The sequence below is a fragment of the Salvelinus namaycush genome, chromosome 23 (assembly GCF_016432855.1).
Source record: "Salvelinus namaycush isolate Seneca chromosome 23, SaNama_1.0, whole genome shotgun sequence".
Taxonomy (NCBI): Eukaryota; Metazoa; Chordata; class Actinopteri; order Salmoniformes; family Salmonidae; genus Salvelinus; species Salvelinus namaycush.
Window position 1 is genome coordinate 31,441,084 of NC_052329.1, and position 12,239 is coordinate 31,453,322.

General features: G+C 43.9%; 2 protein-coding genes across 2 annotated transcripts in view; one reads left to right on the plus strand and one right to left on the minus strand.

Moving 5' to 3' along the window:
• The window catches only part of LOC120018785 (MAP/microtubule affinity-regulating kinase 4-like), a 47,587-nt gene extending 41,728 nt beyond the window's left edge, over positions 1 to 5,859 (plus strand). The window contains exons 16-17 of the mRNA XM_038961996.1: positions 1,333 to 1,377; positions 4,729 to 5,859. Coding sequence (XP_038817924.1) covers positions 1,333 to 1,377; positions 4,729 to 5,062 — 379 coding nt within the window. The 3' untranslated portion in view covers positions 5,063 to 5,859. The remainder of the gene's footprint in view (positions 1 to 1,332; positions 1,378 to 4,728) is intronic.
• Positions 5,860 to 8,301: 2,442 nt separating this feature from the next.
• Positions 8,302 to 11,998, minus strand: LOC120018786 (creatine kinase M-type-like). Its single transcript, XM_038961997.1, has 8 exons — positions 11,946 to 11,998; positions 10,614 to 10,823; positions 10,213 to 10,367; positions 9,913 to 10,045; positions 9,634 to 9,805; positions 9,386 to 9,509; positions 9,017 to 9,206; positions 8,302 to 8,812 (listed from the first exon to the last, which is right to left on the minus strand). Exons 2-8 carry the CDS (start codon positions 10,801 to 10,803, stop codon positions 8,634 to 8,636), a joined length of 1,143 nt encoding a protein of 380 aa, XP_038817925.1. The 5' UTR covers positions 10,804 to 10,823; positions 11,946 to 11,998; the 3' UTR covers positions 8,302 to 8,633.
• Positions 11,999 to 12,239: the final 241 nt, after the last annotated feature.

Here is a 12,239-nt window from a genome sequence, read left to right on the forward strand (position 1 = left end):
ATATCTACCAAATGATTGTGGCACTTAAAACAATAATACATGATTGGACATTAAACATTTCTTTATTCTTATCTTTGAAAGTCAAATCAAAGGGGTCTGATGTGGCTTTGGACTCTACGGGCTGTTCTTTACCTTCTCCTAAAGCTTCAGGGTGCACCTCACCCTGATGACGTCTTCACTCATTGTGCCGTCCAGTTGTACTTTTTAACGCGATTGTAAGACGGTGACTCATTTAATGAGCTCCATATATTCCTCGTGCTGTTAAAACGTTACCAGTCCCAGAGCCAGTACTGTGAAGCTGTTTCAGTGTTTTTGATTTAGCCAACCTCCCTCTTTGCCACACAAGACAACACTATCACAAGGCCAAGGAGATTCAGATTGGAGGGGGTGGTGTTTTTTTTTGTAAGGAGCTGCTGCCATGCGTCCTTAGCATCGCTGACACTTCAAAGCAGGATTAGTTGCGTAATAGAGCCTTTATCCCCCCTCTTAACGGGATCCTCTTCACAGTCCCAGCCAGAGGCACAGGCTTGTCAGTCCTTATCCCTCCACTCCACTCACCATGGACCACTCACTCCCTCTCTCCGAGAGAGATTTGACCCAACATGGCAGCCCAGACACTATCCCCACTTGCAGGTTTGTTTTAAGACACTCTACAGCTCAGATTTTTCCCCTATCCTGTTAGATGGAGATTTTATAGAAGGAAAGCTCTAGTCCTTTCAAGACACACCCAGTTCCTGGGATGGCATTTGGGTTGGTCAGGCTGATGGAGACGGCATTTGAAATGGGAAGGTTGCGAACATGACAACACTCTTTGTGGTGCTTGAACAGCAGCGCCCCCTTGTGTGTGTTAGATGGATGTGTAATGGGACATCTCAAAAGCTGACCATACTTTAGTGGTAGTAGTCATTGGGCAAACACTATGTGCTTTCATTATGCTTTTTGTTAAAATGTTCGAATAAATGTTCTACAAACCCTGGAAAAATCCATCACAGCACACGTAAGAATTGTCCAGTTATGTCATGCAACGCAAGCAGCAGCAGCTTTCTAGTCTCTTGGATGACACCCAAACCTGCCCTGAGCCCTTCCTCTAAAAAACATTCCTAGTGTGGCTTCAAAGTGTATATTTTGTTTTATTTGTTTATTTTATTTCATATGATTTCCGTGCATTTCGGAAGGTTGATGTCACTCTGTCTTTGATGAGTTGTTGGTGTTGTGGTTATTTCTCTATTGGCTGTTGTTGAGGGAAGGATTGGAACAGGAAGTGGAGGGAACAAGGGATATTTCACTATTGGCTGATTCATTCCTAACACGCACTTTTGTCTTCCTCTTGAGGGTCACAGACGAACCTGAGAGAATCTGCAGATCTCCGGTCACAAGGTGAGTGTCTACAATACAGTATGTCTCACTGTGATGAGAAACGATTTAATTACAGGCCCAAGATTAGTTTCCCCAAACCCAGTTGTAACCACATTCATTATGATCACACAATGCGAAACTGAACCCAGACCAGTTAGATAGTTGTGCTATCAATCAAAGACTTTCTGTATCACTCCATGTCTGCCCACCATTGGGCAGTATGACAGCTCCAGGACCAGTAGTTACTAAAGGCATTTCTATTCTCTCCCTCACACTGTAGCCTCGGCTGCACAGTCTCTGGTCAGACAGTCTCTGGTTAAAACCAGCAGGTAAAGCTCAGAGCATGGGTCAATGCAGCATTAGCTCTAAATGCCCTTGGTGTGACTCGTAGATAGTAGATGTGGTACTCTGTGCTAGATGCCTGTGAGTGACTGCCTCTCTAATTATTTTCTGAAGTAGGGTCCTTCTGTGTGTTTTATCAAGTAGGTTCCCTCAGTGTAATAACAACTTCAACTCCCCATCCATTGACATGAACCTCATTATCACTTACTCAAACGATTTTAATAAATTAATAAATACCCATAATTATGTAGACATGCAGAATACACAGAGCTTCCACTTGTTTCCAAGAGTAGTACTAGTACTAGTGTGTGGTATTCTGGCTATGTCCACCGTTAAACCTACACCTACTTACCCAGCAGATGTGTTTTTGCTAGCTTGTGACCGAGCATAGTAAGATGCCACCGCAAGCTGATTCTGTGACCCACCAGGATAGCATTCCAAAGAAAAATGTCTGCTTTGAAATGTAAATCAATGCCAACTTTAATTAGCTGTGCATACCACCAGGGCTGGGCTCAATTCCATTTCAATTGCAGTCAGGGAGTACACTGAATTTCCAATTCTCTTCATTGCTTTTCAATGAGGGAAATTAGGAATTAGAATTGGAATTTGGTTTACTTTCTGAATGGACCGGATTTAAATGGATTTTACCACATCTCTGCAAACCACAGACACCTCCAGAAATAACTATATAATGACCTGAATATATATATATATATATATATATATATATATATATATATATATATATATATATATATATATATATATACTACCGTTCAAAAGTTTGGGGTCACTTAGAAATGTCCTTGTTTTCCATGAAAACGTACATGAAATGAGTTGCAAAATGAATAGGAAATATAGTCAAGACGTTGGATTTTTAATTGAAATAATAATTTTGTCCTTCAAACTTTGCTTTCATAAAAGAATCCTCTATTTGCAGCAATTACAGGCTTGCAGACCTTACCTCAATTTGTTGAGGTAATCTGAAGAGATTTCACCCCATGCTTCCTGAAGCACCTCCCATAAATTGGATTGGTTTGATGGGTACTTCTTACATACCATATGGTCAAGCTACTCCCACAACAGCTCAATAGGGTTGAGATCCGGTGACTGTGCTGGCCACTCCATTATAGACAGAATACCAGCTGACTGCTTCTTCCCTAAATAGTTCTTGCATAGTTTGGATTGTGTCATGCTTTGGGTCATTGTCCTGTTGTAGGAGGAAATTGGGTCATATTAAGCACCGTCCACAGGGCGTTGCAGAATGGAGTGATAGCCTTCCTTCTTCAAGATCCCTTTTACCCTGTATAAATCTCCCGCTTTACCACAACCAAAGCACCCCCAGACCATCACATTGCCTCCACCATGCTTGACAGATGGTGTCAAGCACTCCTCCAGCATCTTTTAATTTTTTCTGCGTCTCACGAATGTTCTTCTTTGTGATCCGAACACCTCAAACTTGGATTCGTTTGTCCATAACACTTTTTTCTAATCTTCCTCTCTCCAATGTCTGTGTTCTTTTGCCCATCTTAATATTTTCTTTTTGTTGGAAAGTCTGAGATATGGCTTTTTCTTTGCAACTCTGCCTAGAAGGCCAGAAACCCGGAGTCACCTCTTCACTGTTGATGTTGAGACTGGTGTTTTGTGGCTACTATTTAATGAAGCTGCCAGTTGAGGACTTGTGAGGCGTCTGTTTCTCAAACTAGACACTCTAATGTACTTGTCCTCTTGCTCAGTTGTGCACCGGGGCTGTCCTCTTGCTCAGTTGTGCACCGATGCCTCCCACTCCTCTTTCTATTCTGGTTAGAGCCAGTTTGCCCTGTTCTGTGAAGGGAGTAGTACACAGCGTTGTATGAGATCTTCAGTTTCTTGGCAATTTCTCACTTAGAATAGCCTTCATTTCTCAGAATAAGAATAGACTGACGAGTTTCAGAAGAAAGTGCTTTGTTTCTGGCCATTTTCAGACTGTAATCGAACCCACAAATGCTGATGCTCAACTAGTCTAAAGAAGGCCAGTTTTATTGCTTCTTTAATCAGAACAACAGTTTTCAGCTGTGCTAACATAATTGCAAAAGGGTTTTCTAATGATCTACTAGCCTTTTAAAATGATAAACTTGGATTAGCTAACACAACGTGCCATTGGAACACAGGAGTGATGGTTGCTGATAATGGGCCTCTGTACGCCTATGTAGATATTCCATAAAAAATCAGCCGTTTCCAGCTACAATAGTAATTTACAACATTAACAACGTCTACACTGTATTTCTGATCAATTTGATGTTATTTTAATGGACAGAATATGTGCTTTTCTTTCAAAAACAAGGACATTTCTAAGTGACCCCAAACTTTTGAACAGTAGTGTGTGTATATATATATATATATATATATATATATATATATATATATATATATATATATATATATATATATATATATATGCATACAGTTCAGATCATTGAGTGGGGCATGACTGTAGCCTGGTCTAATGAATGAGATATAATGGTGCAGCATCATTTAGAATGTTGTTGCCTTGAAGAACAAGCGTGTCCTCAAAAAGGTAAAATTGTGTTGTTATTTTGCCTAACTTGTGTTGCTTCCTAACATTCCATTTTATTGCACTGCGGTATCCTCTGAATTGTCCTCTGAATTGAACCACAGATTTATTTTTCTAGAATTGTCTAATTTGTGGCATGATTTTAAGATGGTAGTGCAACTTGTGTGTGTTGTGGATGCTACATCCACTCTTCAGTAAAGACTGTTAAAAACATTTTATATACTTTAATTTCTACTGGCCTTGTTATCTATTTTAATGCGTAATTGAGGAATGGATTTCTATTGCTATTGATGAATTAAGAGTTGTGGCTGTTAAACCAAACCCTATATGATACTAATATATTTCTCCCCTGTTCCTCTCTTCCCATCCACGTTAATGCACTTCACCCACACTCCACCTGCATCCTCTTCTCTCATTCAATCTCTCACCCCCAATCACTCCCCCACTCCCACGCTTCACCCACTTTGCCCCTGCAGTCGCCATCTACCTGGGCATCAAAAAGCGGCAGAGCCCCGGACCCCCCGATGCGGCTGGGATGTAAGGGTGCGGAGCCCGCGGGACCCGGCGGAGGTGGTGCTGGCGCTGCGCGAGGCGGCCCAGGGCTGCGGCTGCCAGGTCCACCTGGCTGGGCCCTTCCTGCTCTCCTGCACCCACGGGGCGGCCGGCTCACGTGTGGCCTTCGAGGCTGAGGTGTGCCAGCTGCCCGCCGGTCCCGCCGAGACCAGCGGCGTGCGCTTCAAACGCCTGTGGGGGGCGCCGCTCGCCTTCCGGGATATCGCCACAAAAGTGTCCAAGGATCTGGAGCTCTGAGGGCAACAGGGGGTGGGGCAGAGGGCTTCTACACTGGACAGACTGACCGAGGGGGCGGGAGAAGGAGACAGGCTGAACCCGCTACCCCCACTGCCAACCTCGCCTCACCCCCGCCAAAGACCCGCTTCTGGTGCCACACGGACACGCAGGCGCACCGGCACGGACGGCCCGGCCCCGCCACTCACAGACCTATGACCTATGAACCCTGCTAAGGCACCTCAATATTATGTGAATCTAGGGAGTCAAGCAGTTATTTTTTAATTCCATATTTGCAGATTAAGATATTTTTCGTCAATGTCGTTATGATTATATTATATTTGTGGTCATTCCTTTTTAACAGCTGCTATTTAAAAGGTTTTTAATTTCATGTTTTTCTTTTTTTCACTTCAATGAGCAGTTGACAGACTGAATGCATATTTAAGAAACAAGGGGCCAGCCCTCTCCTAGACAGAACTCCAGGCTATAGAGCAGGGGTGTCAAACTCATTTTGCCCTGGACCCCACATTCGTTCTTCAACAAGGTCCGGACGGCAACACTGAAAATGTTATATTTCCTTGCCGTCAAAATTTGCCAAAAATAGTCTATCCACCCTATCCATAATTTTTTGCATTTTTGATGCTCCCTAACTGTCTAGCTTTGATTTCAGTGATTATTAACAATCTGGACACAATCAATAAACTGTATGAATGTAGGTCCATTATCTTATCATTTCTACACGGTTTCGATTTGGTTGTAGTCATTTTAAAATATTTTCAACATCACATTTTATTTGTCACATGTACAACAGGTGGCTTACTGTGAAATGCTTACTTACAAGCCCTTAACCAACAATGCAGTTTTAAGAAAATACCTAAAAAAAAAAAAAGTAAGAGATAAGAATAACAAATAACTAAAGAGCAGCAGTAAATAACAGTAGCGGGGCACCGGTACAGATATACAGGGGGCACCGGTACAGATATACAGGGGGCACCGGTACAGATATACAGGGGGCACCGGTACAGATATACAGGGGGCACCGGTACAGATATACAGGGGGCACCGGTACAGATATACAGGGGATACCGGTACAGATATACAGGGGGCACCGGTACAGATATATAAAACAAATACTATTTTTTGGTTGTTATTTTTGTGGGGTTTTACTCAAACTCGCAGGCCAGATTGGACCCCCTCGCACATCGCAGGCCATATATTTGACACCCCTGCTATATAGGGAGACATGCTGAAATGCAGAGACGGACAAAAAAATATTCTGTAAAACAAATGCCAGACCCTTCTGCCCGTCCATCGTCTGCTCAATTCTGTACGACCCCGTCTGCTACTCTCGTCAAGTTTCATTTTGTGTTTTGTATATACCAGAATGTTGGTTGCTAATGAGCAAGGCTGTCTGACTTCAATGTCCAAAGCAGAGTAGGTGATGACTGCTCTTCTGAGCCACTGACCTTTTGATTTTCTGCGTTTCAGCAGGTAATGTACACAAGCATTCTACACATTCTTCTGGTAGCACTTTTGGTTTAGCAATATCACCTCTTATAATTGTATTTCCTCTTAAATGTTACAGCACATCCACAGGGCCAAGATTCCAAACTTGATTTGGTGTAAGCTGTGTTTAGTATTATGTTGGGGAATATTGATTGTCACATTTCCACAATCACAATTTGGATCACTTTTTTGTATAAAATGACGCAAGATCGCATAAAAAAGAAAATTACAACAACTCCTAATTTTCTGCTCAAAAAGAAAAGGATATGATTGATCAAACAGACTATAATAACTACAGCAATGCTAGTTGAATTGCATTAAGTAGTTATGTCCATTGATTCTTTTATCTGTGGTTCCCTGGAGGATGAGTTCCGAACTGCTCCTCAACTCAGCCCTCGGCAACACTGAGCAATTGGTCAGCAAAACAGGCGTGATGTAGCCGCTTCTCTTCTGGTAGCCAATCAGACTTCTGTATTGCTGAGGGGGGTAGTTTAGAATGTGACCCTGGGTGACCTTATTGAAATTAACCCTGACACTCTTCTATAAATGAACCACGATTCCAAGCTGCTCACAATTGATCCAAGTCAGGTAGATAGTCCCTCTCTTCTAGTTTAGATCTCTCAACCATGTTTCTAGTTTCTCAGCTCAGACTGTGTTGTTGGTGTCGCTGAATGTTCCTCAACCTTCCTTGTTTTCTGAAAGTCTGTCTGGCCTTTGTAAATGGCTCAAAGATTCATCAACATGTTCTCATTACAGAGTGTGCTTGTTTGTCACTGTTACACCTCTGACCATATCCGCCAGCCTGCCTACATTGGACTGCCTGCCCAACACAATAACAAACCTTCAGTTGTTTTCAAACTGCAACATTTTACACCTTATTCCTTTTGGCAAAAAGATTTATTGCACACATGTATGGCAGTAGTACATAGTAATCCATGACACTACAATGACTTCAGTTTTCCCGTTGCAAGGAATCATGGGAGATTTTAGTTGCAACAGGTGGCCACAAATGTCTTAAAATGTGAAAGCTGTGATTTTGTGCAATTTTTGGGCATCTTTGCCCAAAATAGGACCTCTCTTGCCCAACAATTCCCATATATATTGCTTAAAGCTTAGGACCATGCTTCAACAGTAGGAAGTAGTAGTGCGTTTGAAGCAGTCGCTGTTATCGATTAAACGGGGTGCAAATATGGAAATGACTGACCTGCAGTCCTGCATGTCTCATAGGAAAATTGTGTTGAAGCAAAAATAAATTCTCCTTTCAAACTCTGACATTTTGGATGAAGTTTATTTTTGTTCTCACTGTTGTTGACGTGGTCTCAGTAGATTACAGGTTGGTCATATGTGTAATGGATGGTTTGGAATTCCCATTGTTAGAGCCTCTCCTGTCCATGATATATGAGACAACAGACACATTGTCACGTTCATATAAAGTGGCATTGTTTACGTCGTTACCTAGCAACCCACTACCACTATTTTTAAAACTACTAGTCTTAGCACCTATAAGTCATCATGACCACCTGCCTTCGCCTCGTGGCTATGACCACATCACAGCCATGATAAAAATGTCATAACACATGGCCTCTCGTTTTATTGCTTAATTGTACCATGGTTTTAGGGCATTTACGGGGCTGCGCTCACTGAGTTTGTTTGTGTGTGTGTGTGTGTGTGCGTGCACCGTGTGTGTGCGTGCAGCAAGAATGTGTACGTGCGAGGGTGTGTGTGTGTGTTTCGAGACCATACATCTGACAGTGGAGTTGATTGTTAACTGGGGCTTGTTTTATTTGCTCAATACATTTTTACAACCAAAAAACGGATTTAAGATTTGGTGCATAAACATAGCGATGGCCCATGGCACCAGACTATGCGATGGTACTTTGTTCCCAAGATGTTACAGAAAGAACGGGACAGATGGTAAAAAGTGACTGAGGAAGGAGAAAAATAAATGATGAAGAGAAAGATTGAAGGATTGAAGTTGGATCAGAGTGGAGTGTCTTTAGGAAAAGTCCAGGGAGGCAGTCTCCTGCCCGCGTGACGACAAGGCTACTCATTTTTATAATACAAAAAACTCAATAGCACAAGTGCCGCTTTACTTCTGGGCGGGGATCATGCCGTCGATGGCCTCTCCCTTCTCCAGCTTCTTCTCCATCTCCACCATGAGCTTGACACCATCCACCACCATCTGCACCTGCTGCACCTCTGAGGAGCCCAGACGATCAGCGTTGGAGATGTCGAAGATTCCACCCACGGAGGCCGTGTCCACACCACCTGCAGGCAAAGAGATCAAAGGTGAGTCTTCATAATCCTTAACACTGGTGTTCCATGATGTACATGTCAGGTTAAATATGGCTTTACAAGTCACCTCAGAAATGCATATGTAATGGCAGTGTAATAACATGTTATGGACTATTGCTAGGTATAGTATGACTTCATGCATTAAGACTGTAAAGAGAGTTTGAGAGAAGCTCGTACCTGTGCCGCGCTTCTGCAGACGCAGCCTGGTCAGGATCTCCTCAAACTTGGCGTGTGTGCTCAGCTTGGGCAGCTTGACGTGCACACCACCGCGCAGGCCAGTTCCCAGGTTGGAGGGGCAGGTCAGCACATAGCCGAGATGCTCGTTCCACATGAAGCCGTGGTTGTGCTTCTTGAAGACCGCCTCAATCTGCACAAGGGAGAGAAGGACAGGAGATGAGAATGTTCCAGTGAGTGCGTTTTCAGGTGAGAATAGGCAACCGAAAGGGATGTGTGTTCGACTATTGACTATAAGAAAAGCGACAAGCGATAAAGAACAATCTAGGTATTGACAGTGTGGCAGTCCTGTAGGCTCTGTGGCTAGCGTACCTTCTGCAGACCAACGCAGAAACGTCTGAAGACCTCCTTCATGTTGCCTCCCTTCTCCATGGAGATGACACGCAGGTGATCCTCCTCGTTCACCCAGACCAAGAAGCTCTTGGCATCGTTGTGCCTTCAGAAAGGAGGGAGTACGTATTACATGACTGTGGGACATACTATACATTCATTATCTGGTTTAACCAATGGTATCATTTTGGTTTCGGGTATTGGTATGGGCCTGTGTCCTGGGCACTCACCAGATTCCTCTTGCGTCGGGCCAGTCACGGGCCATACCAGCGGACAGCAGCAGGGGGGAGACGGGCTTGTCAAACAAGAAGTGGTCGGCGATCAGCTGATCCTGCTCGGCATCGGTCATGGCATTCAGGGGGTAGTACTTTCCCTTGAACTCACCATCCAGTGTGGCCAGGGCTGAGGGGAGAGCGACATAAACATGAGATTGACATGGTCGTGCTCCATGGCAGCACAGCTGACCATGATTTTATAGTGCTGATTTTACTGAGGGCTCAGACACTCACCCTCGATGGACAGTTTCTCAACCATTCTGCGCTCGCCACGGCTGTTGTGGGGGGGCAGGGTGTATCCCTTGATGCTGCGTCCGGTACGCACACGGCTGGACAGGACGTAGGCGGGGTCAAGATCATCACCTCCCTGTAAACGGGGAAATGAATTATGTCGCTCTACACATGGAACTCATTCAAATGCTGTCTAGTCACCACGGTCCACTGCAGCCTTATATATTAGCTAAGAAATCAAGCTTGCAAAAGGAGCAACTCCAATGTAAAAATGTGATTGCCATGACCACTTTCTTCACTCACCTTCAGGTTCTCGAAGTTCAGGTCGGTCTTGTGCTTGTCGGTGGGCTTGTAGCCTCCGTGACGGTCGGAGATGATGGGGTCGAACATATCCTTAAAGACTTCGTAGCACTCTTCATCACCAGCAACGCAGCCGACGGTCATGATGAAGGGGTGTCCTGCAGACAGAAAGAGAATAAGTGAGAACTATTGCCACAGGAAAACTACATGTAACAGGCCCCCAACAAAGTGCACTACCAACAGTCTCATTTTTCATGCTAATAGTGTATTAGTTAATAGCACTAAGAATGTTTTGCTTTCAGGTGCCCTTATCAGCCACCAATCAGAGCAGATCAGGACATGCATATCCTGTGACCTCTCAGGGCCCTGACGAGTTTTCCTGTGTGTGTGCTTCCAAGTCTTACCAGGGTTGTCCACACCGGTCTGGGTGCAGTCGTCCAGGGTGAAACCGGAGGGGGTAGACTTGCTCCTCAGCTTTTTGTACATGTCCTTGGTCAGCACCTTGGCCATGTGGTTGTTGTGCAGGGAGAGGTCTGGGAACTCCTCTACATCAGAGAATTTCATCTTGTAGTCATTGTGGCAGTTCTTCGTCATGATTGCGGCTCTCTTTAGTCCTGCAAAAAGGAGAGGGGGAAGAAGTGTGAATCTATGTAAGTTGATCTGGCAGACGAAAGCCCTCCCAACTAAATATTCAAGAATGGTGAAAGAACAATATCTGGGTCCCTAACAACAAAATTGTGCCACAATTTATAAAAGAGAGCATGATGGGTTTTCAGAAAAAAATCACAAGGAACTGTCCTAGCAATGGCCTAACAATACAACCAATACCACTAAATATACCATATTTTGTGATTTGTAGTACTGAGTCTCCTAGTGTCTTATCTATCAGTCTCCTGACCCCTCCAGCCACCGCCTCATGTTTCCACGGAGAGTGACGGGTGTGATCTACGTGCTTTTATGCACTTAGCAGCAGGTATTTTTAGACCAGGCCATCCACACTACACCCTCTTGCTGTGGCTATACTCTGACACTGGCATGCAAGCCACATTTCCATTCCTTCAAGGGAAACACCACCACTGGAGCCTAGTCTGGCTACCACCCCAGTAGGCGGTTCCAGAGTTGACTTGATTCATTCTCCGGTCATTAGCGCAACTGACCTTCAAATCAGAATGAATAGGATCTCAGATTAACATCTCAACTACAAACATGTTGTTGAATAATTGCGGACATGATAGAAATTCAATACTTCACTTTGCATGTTTTTTCAGCAAAATATCTAAAATGACTCAGTGTCATCTATAGATCACCACTGGTAACAAATCAACCAGCCACTGTCCTGTGACTATCCCTCCTGTGACTATCCCTCCTCTACTAACAGCCGTTAGTGATCATGGCTGTTTTCAAACTAGTGGTCTCTTTTACCGACAAAACTTTTAACAAAGTTACAGTTTGCACTCAAGAGGATGACGAGTATAAACGCATAAGAAGTAGTTTAAAGAAGAAAAAACAGTAGATCTTCCATTTTAGGAAATCCTGCAAGAAACTGAAGAGGAGTCCAATGCAAAAAAACAAGAAGAACCGATTTCAGGATTCCAAATGGTGCAGCAACGGAGAGGTTTCAATTGCCTAAAGTGTTTTTTTTTTATTCCTCTTTTCTTTTTGTGCTCTTTTTCAGGAATTCTCCTAATTTCTACTTAAAACCCTTTTCCAGAAGCTCGCTGCCTAGTAGGTTTTACCTGCACAGGAGAAAAGAAGGAGGTAACGTTCCCGGGATCCACCAAAGCCAATATAGGAGTTACCCAACTTTGACAGGTGTTAGACCCTAGTTTATATACCCAGACCTTTGCACCCATTGGCTGGTTTGTCTCTGAATTCTCTCACTCGATTGGACAGCCACAACCCCTGATGCCCAGTTTAGTTTCTAAAAGGCATGAACTTACATCACAACACCCGATACGGTACAACAGCTGTGCCTACCCCCTGAACGGCAACGTCCCCCTCCTCCTCTGATTAGCTAGTTGAGGTGGGGG

Coding starts and splice junctions, on each gene's coding strand:
- LOC120018786 (XM_038961997.1), bottom strand. CDS start 10,803: ATGACGAAGAACTGCCACAATGACTACAAGATGAAATTCTCTGATGTA. Junction 9,510..9,633: donor CCCGACGCAAGAGGAATCTG/GTGAGTGCCCAG, acceptor TCCTTTCTGAAG/GCACAACGATGCCAAGAGCT. Junction 8,813..9,016: donor TCTGCAGAAGCGCGGCACAG/GTACGAGCTTCT, acceptor CTTTGCCTGCAG/GTGGTGTGGACACGGCCTCC.